Source organism: Thalia democratica, chromosome 1, assembly GCF_965202585.1.
Source record: "Thalia democratica chromosome 1, ktThaDemo2.hap1.1, whole genome shotgun sequence".
NCBI classification, from domain to species: domain Eukaryota; kingdom Metazoa; phylum Chordata; class Thaliacea; order Salpida; family Salpidae; genus Thalia; species Thalia democratica.
Genome location: NC_139165.1, coordinates 104791148 through 104811062, shown reverse-complemented (window position 1 = coordinate 104811062; position 19915 = coordinate 104791148). Strand labels below are relative to the sequence as shown.

At 23.4% G+C, this 19915-nt stretch overlaps 1 protein-coding gene across 1 annotated transcript; it reads left to right on the top strand.

Annotated features, from left to right (window-relative positions):
- The first annotated feature begins 882 nt into the window (after positions 1-882).
- On the top strand, positions 883-17317 carry LOC145842058 (uncharacterized). Its single transcript, XM_082949425.1, has 9 exons — positions 883-991; positions 2131-2351; positions 3167-3344; positions 4870-5091; positions 11335-11555; positions 12979-13156; positions 14679-14903; positions 15882-15986; positions 17184-17317. The coding sequence occupies exons 1-9, from the start codon at positions 883-885 to the stop codon at positions 17315-17317; spliced, it is 1593 nt and encodes a 530-aa protein (XP_082805551.1).
- Positions 17318-19915: the final 2598 nt, after the last annotated feature.

The following is a 19915-nucleotide window of genomic DNA, read 5'->3' as shown; positions in this document are numbered from 1 at the left end:
CAGCCAGAAAGGCGTAACTAGCAAGCAGTGCGTACCTAGTAAGGAGTTCGTAACTTGTCAAGAGTGCGTACCTAGGAAATTATAGGTAACTCTGTAATCACTGCATAGTAAAATAGTTCTTTTTAAGGTATTCTTCTATTTTAATGTGCTCTTTATTAAACGTTTTTTAATAACCTTAAAAAACAATACAACATGTTATAAAAAAAATTATTAGAACTTTACTATTTGATAAAATACATTGTAAACTAACAAACTAAATGATATAAATTTAACTTAAATAACCTATAAACTTTTTTATTAAAAAGTTATACTATTCATAAATCAGTAAAATTATCACACTTGTGCATGATATTTTTTTTAATACTAGTAAATCGTTTTTAAATTTAAAATTGTAAATTTAATTCCTCAAACTTTAACTTTTATGCCCTTCTATGAATTCAATAAAAAGTATGTATGAAATTAATGAAGCCGGTGATTTAACCTAAATTAGTTAATATTGTTTTTGGTATTTAACTAATAAGTATAAAAACAAATTTAAAAAGCTCGTTTTGTTCAAGACGGTAGTTTAATATCAAAATGTTTATATTGTTAAATCATACTAAAAGAATATAAAATAATTTTAGTTGTAATAAACCCTGTTAAAAATAACATTTCTATTTAAAAAGTAATAAAAGTGTGAATATAATCAATATTATTGATAATTAGATAGACAAGCACTAATATATTTTTCCTTAAAAAAGTTTAATAATGCTGTTCATTATTTTAAGTATACATACTTTTTTTGTTTCCTTTAACTATTTAGAATATTATTTTTGTTAAATTTGTTGTTATTTAGTAAAGAAAAATTATCTTTCAAAGAAATTTTTAGATAACTTAGCAAACATGCAAATTTATATTAAAAAGTTGGGAAAAACAGTCAAAAGTTTTAAACTTTCTGTTGATCCACTTGACACGAATTCAACTTTGAAAGCAAAAATTCAAGATCAAGAAGGTATGATAGTTCAATTAAATTTTGCTAAACAAAATGATATTTTTATTGATCAAAGCTAAATCAATGCTACTAAACGATAAAAGTATTAGTACTTTTCTTATTGTAAGTTTAATTAGTAAATTAAAATTACTTTAGTTTTATTTGTCTTGATAAAATAGAGTTCATAAAACAACTAATCAAGATAAGCTTAAATTAACATAAACTTAGCCTTAAATCAATAAAAATTTCATAACATTTACTTACAACTTATTTAAAAGGTAAATAAATATAGTTTTACTATTTTATAACGTTTGTATCTTGAATTAGCATAGATTTAGATTTTTTTCTTTGCCAGCTACTGCATAAAAAATGTAAATTTGATATCTATTGTTAATTTTTGTTAAAAATTTACAAGCTAAAACTTCACTTTTAGGATTATATTTAAATGATTAAAAGCTAGATTTGTTTTAAATATTGATTATATTTATAGCTTGTTTTAAAATCATATGACTATTATCTTTTTTAAAACATATATTACACTTTAAATATTAATATCTTAAAATTTATTTGTAAAATTAGCTAGAAAGTGTTATCAAGTTTTTTTATTCCTTATAACTGTTTTTTGAAAATACCTAATTTTTTTAACGATCATTTTTTTTTAATTCTTAGTAGATATTAAATATATCAGTTAAGTTTTGATTTTAATCATATAAATTTAAATTTTTCTATTTGTTTCCATTAACTTAATAACTTTTCTTTTTGATTTTTTTTGTTTTGTATTGAATAACATTACTTCTAAAACTTAATCTTTAATATAAAGTTACACTTATTATTTGTATTTAAAAAAGGTAAGGGGTTTTTTTGTTTTCATCAAAAACTCCTTAACAAAAATAAAAAGCTCCCCTAAACTGCTTGCGGTTCTTCTCTGAGGTCCTTTTACTTAAAGGCCGTTTACTGCTGGCAACTTGAACTCAGACTTCTTAAATGGCCACGAAAGTAATCATCCAGCCAAATTTTACAACCCTTGTCTAACTCATGTTAATAAAAAAAGCTAGGGTACTTAAGTACAGATTGAGTAAAAAAAATTATATAAAGTTTTAATTCTTAGCTTATGAATAATAAAAAACAATTAGTTTTTTTTTAAATCCAAATATTCACAGGCATTCCTTTCGACAAGCAACGTTTGATATTCGACGGAAAACAATTGGAAGACGGAAGGAGTTTGTGTCACCACAACATCCAGCATGGATCAACTGTTCAACTTGTGCTGAGGATGAAACTAAGTGTGGAAAGATTGAACAGTGACACGTTCACAATTGAAGTTGATCCCCAAGACACATGCTCAGTTGTTAAAGCAAGAATTCAAGATGATCAAGGTACAGTTTGTTTCGTTTTACAACTAAAAAAAAAATTAGGGATTTGATAAATACTCTTTAGCTTAAAGTTTTAACAAAAACTAGTGATATACTCTTCAAATAAAATATTTTGATAAGTAAGTATATTGTTTGTATAAGGATGAGAAGCAATACAAAGTAGAATTTTATATGTTTAAATTAAAACATTAGTGTTTTTTTTTGAAAATCTAAACCTTTTTCACTTCTTTTATTAAAAAATGTGAACATTATTTAATTTGAATAAATTTTAAAACATACACTTCAATAAAATTTATAAACTTTGTTTAATAAGCTTTTTATTCTATGGCAAATCTGTTATTTATAATTTATAAGTATATACATGAAAACAATATAGCCGAATATACTTCTAGCTGTTCTTATTAATACTTACAAACTTTGTTAATTGAAATCATGTAGTTAATAGCACAAAAGTATCGTTTAATATTTTAAATAGCTATAATGTAAAAATCGTAAAGTGCTGTTATTTCATTTTATTTGTATAATCATAATTATTATATATAAGTCTGATAATTTTTACGGTTTAGTTTGTTTTTAGTACATCAAAATTTTGTTTAAAACTAAAACTAAAAGTAATGGTAATAAACTTTGCATTTATTTTACTTACAACCCTGATTAGTTTGTTTTAATAATAGTAGCTAAACCAGTATAAAAAATTAATAACTTAAGATGTTCTTTTAATTTTTTGAAGGTAAGCTTCATGTTTTTTCAACTCACTACTACTTGTTTCTGTTTGTCAGGTTTACCGTTTAATAATCAAATTTTGACATTTAAATACAAAAAGTTAGAAGATGGAAAAACATTGATGGATTACAAAATCACGGAAAAATCAACTATTAGTTTGAGATTAGCTGGTGAGTTGCGAATTTTTGTGAAACTTATGACTGGTAAAACACTAACCTATGTTATTAAAGATTCCGACAAAATTGAAAGTCTCAAGGAGAAAATCAGAAAAAGTGAAGGTTAGTGTTATGTATTATTGATTTAAATGTCTTTATTCATATTAACGGTTAAATCACAAGAATATGTAGTTTGTAGCAGATCTTATTTTTTGTTAGTTTTACAATATATTCTTGTCTATTGTACAGTTGACCAGTAGTTTCAGAAAATTATCAAATTATCTTATTTAAAAATAGCAAGTTTTAGTTTTTTTTGTAGTATTCTAGTTTATACATACTGTTTATATGAAATAAATACTAATGAACGTTAAAACATAATTTGATTAAAGTAAAAAAAAAGTTTTTATTAATTGTGAGCTATTATTTTTTTATTAATTCGCTAGATAAAGTTAATAAAAGATATTGTACCAAATTATTAGTAGTGGGTTGGAAAATGACAATTTAAAGACTTAAAATTAAACAAAATGATATACATTTTTGGTTGGAACTGGAATTTCTGTTTTTTTTTTTTAAATGCACGATTAATGGTTAGTTTTTACTCAGTTTATTATAAGAGATAAACAAGCTGAGTTAAAGTCTGTTTTTCTGTTTAAAAAAATATAATTGCACTCTACTTTTGCATAACTCTAACCCAAAGTTTAGGCCTGTTTGACAGTATAAAATACTAAAAGTATTTACGTTTACAGCTATTTTATTTATCACTTTTCTTAAAAATGGAATGGGTTTTCTTAAAAGTAATTTCACATCCTAAAAATTTGTATCTTGGTTAGTTTAAATTTGTTTAATAATTTGATTTAAATTTGATATATGCCTTAAGGGGAGTGTTTAAGAAATATAACTCAGATATTATTAAAAAATATAAACATTTAATTAGTCTTGCGGGTATTTTGTTTAGTTTTAACAAGCAATATTTTTAATATGCAGAATTTTAAGTAACATGAAAATATTTTTTTTAAAAGTTGTTGTTTAAAAATTTTATTACTTCTCAAAGAGAATACAAAACAAAAAAAAATGAACACAAAAATTTTAATTCTAACCATACTTCTGCTTGACCCACCTTAAGACCACAATGTACTTTCAAAATCTCTTTAGGAAAATCTTAAGAAATATGGTATTAACTCTTATTGTTCATATATATATATTTATATTTATAATTCTTTTTACTAACTATAATATGAAAATCTCAATTTTTTTTTTTAAAGATGTTTTTTTTGTTATTTAACATTTGTAAAACTTAAAAGACAAAATAAAAATATCATTTTTATTTTTTATTTGCCGAACGTTCTTCTTTAATAATAAATAAATGTGAGTAACTTTAAACTAAGAATTAAGCTTTAACAACAACATATTAAGTTAAAGTTAAGTTGTTATAATATCATTTTTTAAATAGTGTCACTTATGTAATTCATGATATTAAGTTTCATGCTTAATTAAAGTTTCATAATCGATCCTGTTGAAAATTAGATACCAGGATTCATAAACTCTCACATGTGTATACCATTTAAATAAAATTTTCTCACTAATCAAAAGAAATCATATATCAAGCAGTAAAATAGCTGTTGTACAACAACATTATTTTAATGTTTAGGTATCCCTAAAAGGTGTCAGCGTTTACTCAAGGAAAGACAATTTCGTGACGATGAGATATTTTCCGACTTAAACTTTAAAGATGACGACGAAATTGGTTTGGTTTTTAGATTATTTGGCAACGAGGAAATACTTATAAAAACAAATAGAAAATCGTTTAAAGTTCCTCTGTGTTCAGATGACTCAATAGAGGATATCAAGAATAGAATTCAAGAACAACAAGGTATAGTAATAATATAAAAAGTATTATAAACTCATTTAAGGTAGAGGTTACCTTATAAGTAGTTGGATTTTTTAGAAATATTTTTTGCGGTGAAAATTATAATTAAAAAAAAATTGGTACGCCAACCAGCTATAAGTAATTTTACTATAAAAGTTTTAAAACTATGTCAAAAAATTATATTCAAAGAAATAGCATTTTATAAAAGCTCTGTTTGTTTGAAATAAAACTTAAATAATAACATATATTAAGGCATGTGTCTTATAAAATATTCAAATAAGTAAAATTCACGCCACGATCAATTTCGCTAAATATTTCAAGTGGAGAAAAAAGCTGTACAAAAATAAGTCGCTTAATTAAAGTGTTTGTAAAAGTAGGTTTTATATATTTTATCAAAAAAAAAAAGAATATAACTTAATGTTTCTAAAATTTTCAGGCTCATTTATTGCATTAAACGCCAAGCATTTTTAAAGCTTCAATTTATCAAATTTTGTTCTAAAAACAATCAAAGTTGAGATTGTTACTTGCGATCAGTAATGTTTTATAAATATCGGAGTTTTTAAATAATTTTCCACAAATATAATTGTATTTAAGCATTTAGATTTAAAAAATTTAGTTAAATTTAGTATAGCGTGTTAGTTGCAGTTTAGGACAACTATTAATCAAATTATTAATCAGTTATGAACATTTATCATTTTAGAATATTAAAATATAAACTTATACTGAAAATAGTTCTTCCTTTTTTTTGTAGAACTTTATAAATTTGACAGTTATAAAATTTGTTTTTAGTATATAATAGCTGCTTTAGTATTATCTAATTATATCAATTAAATCATAAAACAACCGCAAAGTTTGTTCTAAAAACTGAAATGGACAAATTGTGGACAACAATAATGATTAGGACAACTAGTCATCAAATTATTAATCAGTTATGAACACTTCTTATTTGAGAACTTATGCATATAAACTAGTACTGGGAATTTATTCCTTTTTGTAAACATTATAAATTAAATTGTTAGTATCTAAGTAAATCAATTAAAACTTGTAACAACTGCTACTAGTACTGAAATGCTACATTTTTATTTGCAAGTCAATATTTATAGCAGTTATAATATAAATTTCTTATATAAGTACTGAATTAATTGAGAGGTTATTAACTTATTTTAATTTTAGACATAGCAGTTGAAGAACAATGCTTGAAATTGGGTCGTAGAAAGCTGGAAAACGAAAAAACTGTAAAGTTTTACAAAATCACTCACAAGTCAATACTTCACTTGAGTTTAATTTAATAGATGATATTTTAAGTACTTTATTACACAGTATAACTTGCTCTATATCTTAATAAACATGTGAAAATTTCACTCGTGAATTATTTGTTTTATTTTTAAACAAATTAACTAGCACTACACTACATCTACAGAGTTATCCGTCAAATACTTGTGAACTAAACTGCATTAAATTTACATTGTAAACTCATTTTTTACAGTTTCAAAAGTTCTATTGCTTTAAAGCAGGGCTTCAGAAACGTTTTACAATTTACAATCAAATTAAGTTAAAAAAAAATTTTGGTATTTTTTATATTATATGTAAATCAAAACTAATCAACGTAAATCAGAAAAAATTAAAGAGTTTCGATGGACAACGGAAATTTTAATACTATTAACCATAAATAAGTGTTTTGGCTTTGAAAGTTGATTAATAACATAAATTGTATATTTTCATTATTTAGATATGAAGTAAATTAAAAATATCAAAAATTTCTTGAACTAATTTTTTTCTTTCCATCCAGTAAGTCGAAGTAACTTTTACATTTTTTTTGACTTTTGTTTGTTTTTTATTGGCCTACATATAACAAAACTTGTCATTTAATTAACATACAATTAAGTCATATTGAATTAACTTTGCATTTTTTTAGTTTAACGATTTAAAAGCATTTATAATTGTTACTATTAGATTTTATGTTAATGAAAAATTTAATTATTAAAAAAGAAAACCAACAGAGTTCCGAATTATTTTTTTAATCAAAAATGTCAAAAAAGCTTGTTTAAAGCTTATGAGTAAAGTGAATTTACAAGTAAGTTCAAGATTTTTTAGTTAGTTACAAGAGAAGTTTTTATTTGGTCTAACCTAAAAAATAACTGTTTGAATTATTTACTAGAAACACATTTTTAAATAACAAACTTTAAAATAAAATTTTACGAGCTATTTTTTGAAGCCTTAAGGATGTATTTTTCTTTGCATTTGAAGATTTTTTATATGCAATTTTTTTATAATGTTTTTGTTTTAATTTATTGGCTCACATGTAATAAAACTATTTCTTTAATTAACATAAAAATAAGTCTTGTTTAATTAACTCTGCTATTTCTTAGTACTTTAAGAGCAATAACAACCTTTTACTATTAGTTTTTATATTAATGCAACAATTTGAATCAATAACAAGAATAACTAACAGAGCTTCGAAATCTAACTAAATCCAAATTTTTCAAATTAGTTATCAGTAAGAAACTCATGAAAGCAGGTGAGTTTCAAATAAATTCAAGATTTTTTTTTAATTACAAAATGAATTTTAATTTGGTCCTACGCCCACCAATAAATTTACTGTTGCAATTTTTCACTATAAACACCATTTTTAATAACAATTTTTGAAAAAATGTATAAAGGGTTTTTGATTTCCAGCTTTAGGAGTGTAGTTTTTTACTTCGTTTAAAGATTATTTATTTGCATTTTTTTCTGATTCAGATATTAAATATACAAAAGCTGAAATTGCATGAAAATCTTTTTGAATTGTAAAGTTGGAATACTTGTAGTATAAAAGAATTATCAAAAAGTAATATTAATTGACAAACTTTTTTTAAGTTAAAGATAAAATTTTTTATATAGATTTATGTTTGAACATTTTTTTATAACCTTATACAATACTTATAAATTTGAAAAGTTTAATTATACATATAGGTATTGAATTCTTATTAATTTAATATTTTAATCGTTTTCACCAAATAAAAGTCTTTAACAAACAGTTTATCTACATAAAACACAAACATTTACTCCTTACAGTTTGAATAATAACTTATTATTTATTGACTTACTTCTAATTACGAATTGGTACTAATAACTCTATGTGCGACTGATAGTAAAGCTACAACAATACTGAGTATTATATTTAACTGCAAATGATACACATTGTAAGTTTAATTTTAAAAATTTAAAATTTTTGCTTGTTATAATTGGTTTAAATTTTTAAAAACAAGATAAAAATATGTTTGATTAATCCACATTTTCCTTCTTTTTTCTTAAAAGAATATGAATTAAACTAGTTATCAACATTTTGAGAGGTTATGTTTAGTCAATATCTATTTGTTCATCAATATTTAGTTGATTTATTTGTTCATCAATATTTAGTTAAAAATTATTTCATCGTTTTCTTTTACCAATACTTAACATAACTTATGCTGCTTTAAACTATATTGGGTATTAGCTCGGTAATTTCAAATATTTACTGTATATTTGTTGTGCATCCTAATTTGAAAATATTATCTGGTTCAGACTGGATACTACTTTCAAGTCGAGATCCGGTTTCTATCGGATTCTGATTTAAACAAAAGTTTCAGATCAGGCCTCGATTTTAATTTTATGAATACATTTATCATTTTTTTGAATGTTTGTAATAAGAAAAATGTCTCAAGTTTCATAACTAAAAAATTAGATTTAGACGTGTCAGATATTAATATATTATCGACAAATAGAATTAATAGAGTAGTTATTAAAAGAAGGTATACAAAAAATTATATTTAAACAAACGTATGAAATCAAATAAATCTATTCTTATGCAAATTTAATAACTACTTTAATTGTATTGACTTGATTTTTCTATAAATCATTTTAAATTGTGCACAATGTCTTTATGTGATGAGTGGCCACATGTAAAAAAAAAGCTAAAAACTAAAAGATCGCCGTATTCATCAGCACTCGGTGACCTACCGGATCCGTAACATCAGGATTTAGCTTGATCACTCTGATATCTTGAAATTATATTTTGGCCAGATCTGGATTTTTTTAAACAATACCCGGCCGAATCAGGATCCGAATCTTACTTTTAAATTAAAATGCACGTCTAAAAAAATACTATCCTGCCAATCCCGAATCCGAATACTTGGATTCGGTTGGTCACTTGCTTGTTTTACTTAGAAAGTTATTACGAATTCTGGTATTATTGAAACATATTTTTGTGTGCTCTATTAAACTTCGTTAATTTATACGAAACTAATATTTTCTAGAACGACAATTTTCTTCAAAGTAATTTTTGTTTTAACTTATTTCAGTTTATATTAAAGTTCAACTAACATAAAGAAATATTTTTTTTATAAGTCGAAAAAGTTAAAATATATACTTCAATAAAAATATTATTAACCTAAGTTACAGATATATACGAAATATAAAACAGTCATAAAAACTACAAGTCAAAACTGCGTACCTAGCCAGCAGTGCTACTTTGCAAGTAGTGCGTACCTTTGAAAAAACTGTTTCAGGTATTTGTTTTGTATAAATATTTTATATTGTGGTATTCTTCTACTTTTTTGTGTTTTCATTAAAGCTTATTTTAGGAATAAACTAAGTAATAAATAAATAATTTAAAAAATATTTGTTGATATTTTACAATGTAAACTAACAAGTTAGAGGATATAAACTTAACTATAATAAGCTATAAATTTTTAATTAAAAACAAAGTTGTACTGTTCAAAATAAACAAAATTATAAAACTTGGGTATGCTATTGTTTTAAAAGTAGTAAATCCTTAAATTATTTATAATTATAAACTTAAACCGCAGAATTTTCATGCTTATACTGTATTTTGAGTTAACTAAAAAAATTATGCAAGAGATTGAAAAAACCTAAATCATTTGATTTCGTTTTTAGTATTAAAGTAAAAAGTTTAATTTTTTTTTTAAATTAATTTTAATAAAGGTCGTAGTCAGATAAAAATGTATTTATATTGTATTAGTATATCTAAAAAACATTAAAACAACTTTAAATGTAATAAGTCCCTGTATAAATGCAATTCTATTAATGAGACATAAAAATATTAATACAATCAGTATAACTATTTATTAGAACGACAAGTAATATACTTTTTCAGTTAAAGGAGAAAATATTACTTTAACAGTTTTTAGCTAAACATAATTTTTCAGATTTTCTTTAATTGTTTTGAAAATTATTTTTACTTTATTTATTGTTATCCAGTGAAAGAAAGTTAATTTATATTTAAATTCACAGGTTACTTAGTAAACATGCATATTTATGTTGAAAAGTTGGGAAAAACAGTCATAAGTTTTAAACTTTCTGTTGATCCACTTGACACAAATTCAACTTTGAAAGCAAAAATTCAAGATCAAGGAGGTATGGTTTTTCTTTTAACTTTACCTATACAAAATAAAACTTTTTTAGATCCAAAGCTAAATCAATGCTGCATTAAAATAAAAACATTAGTATTGTACAGACATAAAGTTATATAAATTAAAATTACTTTAGTTTTATTTGTTTCGATAAAATAGAGTTTTGAATGTTACTAATAAAGAAATGCTTAAATTATCATAAATTTAGTCTTATATCAATAAAATTTCACAACATTTACTTACAACTTATCTAAAAGGTAATCAATTATAGTTTTACTTTTTACCTATGCTTATATCTTAAAATAGAATTTATTTAGCTATAGAGATATAAATATTTTTTTTATTTACCAAATACTGTACAAAAAACGATATATTTAATATCACTTGTTCATATTTGTTATAGATTTACAAGTAAAAACTTTACTTTTAGATTATATGTTAACATTTAGAAGTAAGAGTATTTATGAAAATTTATTATATTTTTAGCCTGTTTTAAAACCATAATATTGTTATGTTTTACAAATATACTACATACTTAAATGATGTAGAATTAAATATTTTTCTATAAAATCAGTAGAAAGTTTTTTATGAAGTTTTATTTTAATTGATAAAATTCTTTTTCGAAAGTATCTCTTTTTTTAAACAACAATTTTCAAAATTCTTAGTATATCGTAAAAACATCAATTTAGCTTCGTTTTTAACCATATTCAAAACAAATATTTGTTTTATTTGTTTCCAACAATTTATCAACTGTTAATTTTTGTTATTTTGTTTTGTATTAATTGTATTTTCAAGTAACACATATTTCATCTGTTCAAAAACTTTTCGACAGAAAATACAAAACTTTTATTCACAGGAGTTCCTTTCGACATGCAACGTTTGATATTCGACGGAAAACAATTGGAAGACGGAAGAAGTTTGTGTGACCACAACATCCAACATGGATCAACTGTTCAACTTGTGCTGAGGATGCAATTAAGTGTGGAAAGATTGAACAGTGACACCTTCACAATTGAAGTTGATCCCCAAGACACATGCTCAGTTGTTAAAGCAAGAATTCAAGATGATCAAGGTACAGTTTGTTTTGTTTTACAACTAAAAGAATTTTTAGGAATTTGTTAATTCATCTTATAGCTTAAAGTTTTAAAAACAACTAGTAATATACTCTGCAAATAAAATATTTGGATAAGTAAGTCAGTTTTTTCTATAAAGATGAGATGCAATACAAAGTAGAATTTTGTCTATTTAAATTAAAACTTTTGCTTTTAATTTAAAACTTTTTTCTCTTATTTTATTAAAAAATGAGAAAATTTATTAATTTGAATTAATTGTTAAAACGATCATAAAGTTAATTTTATAGGCAAATTTATAAATTTTTCAAAAAGCATAAAACTTTAATGTCAATTATTTTCCTTATCTTAAAAGCTATCTAAAAGCTATCTAAAAGAAAAAAATAAGAATGTGAATTAAAACAAATTTAAGTAAACTAAAATAGTTTAATTAAATTTGTTTTAATTCACATTCTTATTATTTTTTATTCTTTTTATCATTTTTTTCTAGGAAATGGTCAAGGCAAATGATAGTGTAATATACATCATTTTACTTTGGGGCCAAATCGTAAAAGATATTAACATTATTTATAAAATAAACATATAACAGTTTGAATAACATGCAAACAAAGGGAAAAATAAAAAAAATTAAATGTAAAAATATTTATTTTTTGTTTAATACAATAATAATGAAAAAAAAAAAACTTTATTTTTGGAGGGACCCCATGAAATAACTTAAACCCAAACCATTTTTTTTAATTAAAGACAAAGGTGCGTTCTCTAAAAAGAAAAAAAACAGATAGCTTTTAAGATAAGGAAAATAATTGACATTAAAGTTTTATGTTTATTGAAAAATTAATAAATTTGCCTATAAAATTAACTTTATGCTCGTAATGTTAAAACATATAACTCGATAAAACTTATAAATTTTTTCGTATAAGTTTTTTTTTCTATGGCAAATGTGTAATTTATGAATTTCAAATACATACATTAAAACAATATAGCCGAATATACTTCTAGCTGTTCTGATTAATACTTACAAACTTCGTTAATTAAAATCATATATTTAATAGCACAAAGGTATTGTTTTATATTCCAAGTAGCCTCAATGTAAAAATCATAAAGTGCTGTTATTTTTTTTTATCCACATAATCATAATTATTATATATAAGTCTGATAATTTTTACGGTTTAGTTTGTTTTTAGTACATCAAAATTTTATTTAAAACTAAAACAAAAATAATGGCAAAAAACTTTGCTTTTATTATATTTACAACCCTGATTAATTTGTTCTAATAATGTTAACTAAATCAATATAAAAAAATTAATAACCTAAGATGTTCTTTTACTTTTTTGGAAGTAAACTTCATTTTTTTGCAACTTACTACTATTTGTTTCTATATGTCAGGTTTACCGTTTGAAAAGCAAATTTTGACATATAAATACAAAAAGTTAGAAGATGGAAAAACATTGGTGGATTACAAAATCACGGGAAAATCAACTATTGGTTTGAGATTAGCTTGTGAGTTGCGAATTTTCGTGAGACAATTGACAGGTAGAAAAAAACAATATGTTATTAGAGATTCCGACAAAATTGAAAATCTTAAGGAGAAAATCAAAAAAAGTGACCGTTAGTATTATGAATCGTTGTATGTTAAACTTAAAGTATATTTTAAATTTCTTTATTCATATGAACGGTTAAATCACAAGAATATGTAGTTTCTGGCAGATCTTTTTTTTATGTAAACTTGACAATATAATCTTTTTTTTTGTAAATTTGACAATATATTTTTGTGTGTTGTATAGTTGAGGTTACAAAAAATTATAAAATTATCTTCTATTAAAAAACAAGCTTTAAATTTTTTTGTAGTATTCAAGTTTATACATATTGTTTATATGAAACAAATACTAATGAACGTTAAAACATAATTTGATTAAAGAAAAAAAAGTTTCTATTAATTGTGAGCTAGTATTTTTTTAATAATTCGCTAGATATAGTTAATAAAAGATATTGTACCAAATTATTAGTAGTGGGTTGGAAAATGACAATTTAAAAACTAAAAATTAAACAAAATGATATATATTGTTGGTTGAAACTGAAGTTTTTCTTTTTTTTAAATGCATGTGGTTAGTTGTTACTGGATTTATTCAAAGAGATAAATAAGCTGAGTTAAGGTCTGTTTTTCTGTTTTAGAAAATAAAAATACACTCAACTTATGCATTATTCTAACCCAATATGTCACCTGGTTTATAGCACAAAAATACTAAAAGTATTACGTTTACAGCTATATTATTAACCATTTTTCTTCAAAATGGAAAGGGGTTCAATAATTTGTTTTAAATTTGAAATATGCCTTAAGGGGAATGTTTAACAACCTATAACTCGGAAATTTTAAAAGATATAAATATTTAGTTAGCGTTGCGGGTATTTGTTAAGTTTTTACAAGCAATATTTTTAATATGCAAAATTTCAAATAACTTAAAAATAGAACCTTTTAAAAGTCGTTGTTTTTAAATTGATACTATTTCTCAAAAAAAAAAAAAACAAAAAAAATGAAAAACAAAATTTTTAGTTCTAACAGTACTTCTGCTTGACCCACCTTTAGACCACAATTTATTATGAAAAACTCCAAAGAAAATTCTAAGAAACATTGAATTTACTCTTATTAATCATATTTATATATTTGTATATATATATAACTCATTATACTAAATAAAAGATGAAAAACTTTTATATTTGTATATTTTTTTTGTCCTTTTGTATATATAAAAACCCTAAAAAACCGACTAAAATTTATTTTCTATTTTTTATTAGCTGAATGTTCTTCATTGATAAAAAATAAGTGTGAGTAACTTCAAACTAAGAACATTAACAACAACATATTTTATTTTAAAATTCATTTACAAGAGAATTTAAGGTTATGTTGTTATACTATCATATTTTAAATAGTGTTACTTTGATAATTCATGATATTAAGTTTCATGTTTAATTCTAGTTTCATAATCGATACTGTTGAAAAATAGATCCCAGAATTTATAAACTCTCACATGTTTATACTACTTGAAAAATATCTTCACACCAAAAAATCAAAAAAAAATCATATTTTAAGCAGTAAAATACCTGTTGTACATAATAATTTTTTAATGTTTAGGTATCCCTAAAAGGCTTCAGCGTTTACTCAAGGGAAGACAATTTCGTGACGATGAGATATTTTCTAACTTAAACTTTAAAGATGAGGATACCATTCATCTGGTTTTAAGATGTGTTGGTTACAACAAGGGAATACTTATAAAAACATATAAAGAGTCATTCTATGTCCCTCTGTTTCCAGATGACTCAATAGAGGATATCAAAACTAGAGTTCAAGAACAAAAAGGTATAAAAATAAATTAAAAAATGTTTTTAACCCCATAAAAAGTATGGGCATCCTTTTTAGTAGTTGGACTTTTTACAAATACTTTTTGCGGTAGAAAACAAAATTAGAAGTATACTTGTTAGACCAAGCAACTTTTTGTAAAATTTTTGTACAAGATTCTAAAATCATTTAAAGCTAAAATGCAATGAAATAACTTTATATAAATACTTATGGTGTTATAAAAAAATACATTTAATATATTTAGAAACATTTATCACAACTTTTTTTTTCAAAAATAAAAGATAAACTGCGACTCAAATTGTTTTCATTTCCTTAAATGTTTGATTTGTAAAACAACTGAATTATTAAAATAGACTATAAAACTGTTTAATTTTAATATCTTCTTAAAAAGCTACACTTAAAAAAATCGAGATGGTAAAGCATAAATAGGTTTTTTTAGATTTTATTAAATATTAAAAAAAGAATACTGAGGACTTTAAAAATAATAGAATAAGTTACTTATTGCATGGAACACTAGGTAATTTGAGAGCTTCAGTTAACCAATTTTTATTTAAGAAAATAGTAAAATACAGAGTGTTTCTTGTAATAAGTAATATTTTATAAATATCAGACTTTGTGTTTCAAACTAAATTACACAAAATTAATAGTAGTTAGGCACTTAAATTTAATTAAATCTAGTATAGTGTATTAGTTGTTGTTTGGGACAACTAGTTATTAAATTTTACATTAATTTGCTTAAAACTTAAACTGAGAATAAATATTTTTTTTCTGTAGAACTTTAAGTAATTTACTAACATTAAATTCGTTTTTCTAGTATGTTATAGTTTATTTAGTATTATATAAGTAAATCAATTAAGACTTAGACAATTGCAAATTTTATAAAATTTGTTGAAATGCTTCATTTTAATTTGTAAGTCTACATCTTCTAGCAATTTTAACTTAATTTGTTGGGATTTATTAAAATTGTTGAACTTTTAGGTATAGCAGTGGAGGATCAATGTTTAAAGTTGGGTCGTATTAAGCTGGAAGACGAAAAAACTGTTAAGTTTTACAAAATCACACACAAGTCAATACTTCGCTTGAGTTTGAGATAACAGATAATCTCTCTAATGCTTTTATTATGCAGTATAATTTGTTTTATAAGTAATTGTTCTATATTTTAATAAAATTGTAAAAGTTTCATAAATTTGTAGTTTATTTTCTTTTATTTTTAAACAAATTAATTGTCACTACGGTTCACGGCAAGAGTTTTTGCGTCAAATACTTACGAACTAATCTGCATTAAATTTGCATAGTAAACTCATTTTCTACCGATATTAAAATTCTACTGCTTACAAAATAATTGACAATATGAAAGAATATTTTTAAAGTACAAATTATTTAATTATTTGTTTTATAATTCAAATTTGCTCTAAGGGGAGTTTTAAAGATCATATAGCTTAAAGTCCTTTAAAGAATAATTAGATAATTAAATAACAAAATATTGCGGTTAAGTTTTTACGAGTGTCATGTTTAATATGTAAAATTTAAAATAACTTTAAATTAAAAATTCGGATAAAATTTTGTTTTTAATTTTATATTCCTTCTTCAAAATACTTAAAACAGAAAAATAACAGTTTGAAACGAAAAAAATTAACTTCTATTTTTACTAATTTTTGGCCCAATTTTAGACCACAGTGTGTTAACAAAACTCCCTAAAAAATCTTGAGAATTATGGTATTAACTCTTATTAATCGTATATTTATAATTATAAATTTAAAAAAAAAAATTCAATTTATTTATTCAGTTAGTGTATACTTATATTTTTATGTTATTTGGTTTTATAAAAAAATACCTATAAAATACTTTTAATATTTTTTAAAGGATGTTACTCTTTAATAATCAATAAATGACAGTAACTTGTTATTTTTGTAGATTACTGAGAACTAAGCTAATAAAACATTTTTTTTAGTTTTAATTCAATACTTCTATTCTTTTATTACTACATTATAATGAAGTAACCTTTGTAGTTCACGACATTAATTCTCAAGTATGTTAACAAGCCTTTCGTATGATATATTATATTGCATTATTGATATTGTAGTACAAATATTTTCAAAAATAAAAAACACCTAATTTATACCGAACACTAATTTTAGCATTACAATAAATACTCTTGAAAAAGAGAACCTTAAACTTACACATGTGTATACTACTTAAAAAATAATTTTGATCTTAAAAGAAATCATAAATCAAAAAGTTAAACAGCTATGTTAAAATAACATTTTTTTAAGTTTTCAGGTATCCCTAAAAGGCAACATCGTTTAATCCTTCAGGGAAAACAAATTCTTAATGGTGATGAGATATTTTCCGACTTAAACGTTGAACATGAGGATACTATTAATTTGGTACCTAAAAGGGTTTATGGTGACTAAATGCTTATAAAACAAATAAAAAATTGTTCAAAATTGAAATGTTTCCAGATGACTCGATTGAAGATATCAAAAACAAAATTAAAAAAAAAGGTTATAAATAATATAAAAGATATTTATATAAATATAAAATTAGTAACTTTTTAGTAGTTGAATTTTGTTTAAAAATTCTTTGGCGGGTGTAAACTATAATTTAAAAAATACTTGGTAGCCCGAGCATATTTGACTAAAATTTCTAAAAAAGTTTCTGAGGTCTTTCAAACCTAATTTGCACTTTGTCTGTTAACAGCTTAAAAACATTTGTCATGAAAAAAACTACTTTATTTTATTCTTATTTTTTCAAATACAATGAACAAGTAGTTCTCGAGAATCATTTTTCAAGAAAGAACTTATTAGTTGAAAAGACTAACGAAATGTTTAATTGTAATAATTTCATAGCTTCACTTAAATAAATCGATAAATTGAAGATTAAAGTAAAAAAAGTATTTTTAGATTATTTTGAATTATTAGTTTATTTTTTTTTATAAACTTCTTATATTGCATAGCACACAGTTAAGCTAAAAAGCTTTATATAAACTAATTTTATTGAAAAATATTAAAATACAGCGTGTTTCAAGCAATAAATAATATTTTATATTTATCAGATTTCGCCTTTTTTTTTAAGGCAGATCTACATAAACTTAATGTAAATAAGTATTTAAATTTCTAAAAGTTTTTAACTTTAATGAACTTGGTATAGCGTATTAAGTGTAGTTTCGGACAATTATTTATCAAATAATTATTTAGTTATGAACGCTTCGTATTTGAGAAATATAGCATATAAATTTAAATTGAAAACTATTCCAGTTTTTAAAGAACGTCAAAAATGACGATCATTAAATTAATTATTTTGTATGTAATAGCTGCTTTAGTATTACCTGATTAAATCAACTAAAACTTATAACAATTGCAAAACTTGCATAAAAAAATACTGAAATGCGACTTTTTTATTTGTAAGTCTACATTTAAGATCAGATTTATCATATTTTATCATTTATTATATTATCAGATCTTGATTTTAACGGCAAATTAATTCAAAACTTTTTATAATCATTGAATATTTAGGCATAGCAATTGAGGAACAATGTTTGAAGTTGGGTTGTACAAAGCTTGAAGACGAAAAAACTGTTGAGTTTTACAAAATCACACACAAGTCAATACTTCGCTTGAGTTCGAGATAATAGATGGTGTTTTTAGTGCTTTTATTACGCAGTATAATTTGTTCTATAACTTATTGAAAATGTGAAAAATTCATAAATTTGTAGTTTATTATTTTATTTTCAAACAAACTAATTGGCTCTACGCTTCACGGCCAGAGTTATTGCGTCAAATATTTACGAACTAAACTGCAGTAAACTTGCATAGTAAACTCATTATTTACAGTTTCAAAAGTTCTATTGCTTTAAATCAGGGTTTCCGAAATTTTAATCTTAAAAAACCAATTAAGTAACAAAATTCTAATTTTACAAATTAGCTTGCTATTGAACAAACAAAGTAGTGTTTGACCATTTAAGTTTAGGAAAATATAGAATTAAAACCGCTAATCATAAGCTCTACCAAAATTCTTTATAGTAGATATTAGTTATAATTTTTAAACTTTATATTTATTATGACAAGTTATTTTTACAGTTATAATTTTTCATTTAACTCTTACGCTGTAAATAAACGAAAAATTAACTATTTCTGTTTTATTTAATTTTTTCTAAAGAAACTGTAAAATTTTATAAATACATTTATTTCCTAATTTAAATAATGTTATGTAATTTTACTGCTGTTACATTTGAGTAGGTGTGTATACTTTTTAAAATATATATTTTTTAAAGGATAAATTTTTTAAAAGACCATGACATTATTCTAGTTCACGGTTTTCTAATTTTTACTTTAAAGCCCCCTTTTAAAAAACTAGAAAGCTATAGTCCTTCCAAAACCATTTCTTCTACCAGTAAAAAAGCCTAAGACTGTTTTCATCACCAACTACAGAATATCTAGCGTAAGTTTCAAGTTATAGCCTTATGACTCCCTAAAATATATATTTTTTACCATCATATCTTGTATAAGTTTTAAAACAACAATTAAAAACTCCTAAAAGCATTGTTTTTGCCTTCTGTCACCAACTCCAAAATATCTAGTGTAAGTTTTGTGTTTAACCTTATAGCTCCCCCTTATACGGCTTGTGGCCCTCTGAATTTAATATTTTTTTATTATCTAAATTTCAGTATTAGTTTCAAAATCACAATTAGAAACGCCTAGTACCATTGTTTTGCTCTTCATCATCAACTGCAGAATGCCTAGAGTAAGTATCAGATTAAAGCGTTCTGTAGCTCCTTTGCTGCTCATGGCCTCCTGAATATCTGTAATTGCTCTTAAGGGGGAAACTTGGCCTACTTTGGAAACCCTGTTTCAGTTTAATATAAAAACCCGTTTATTTAATTAAGTTAAGAATTTAAAATCTAAAACTAAGTTACAAACAACATAACAAATGTTATCACATTAAAATTTAAGGTATTATCCGAAGTAAAATATCCTAATACCTTAAAATAAAAAAAATGTTTTTTAAGTTAA

Bases quoted from the DNA above. Each gene is read 5' to 3' on its own strand.
- LOC145842058 (XM_082949425.1), top strand. From the start codon at position 883: ATGCAAATTTATATTAAAAAGTTGGGAAAAACAGTCAAAAGTTTTAAA. The intron at 992-2,130 runs GTATGATAGTTC...AAATATTCACAG, and splicing joins AAAAATTCAAGATCAAGAAG to GCATTCCTTTCGACAAGCAA. The intron at 11,556-12,978 runs GTTTGTTTTGTT...AAATACAAAAAG, and splicing joins TTCAAGATGATCAAGGTACA to TTAGAAGATGGAAAAACATT.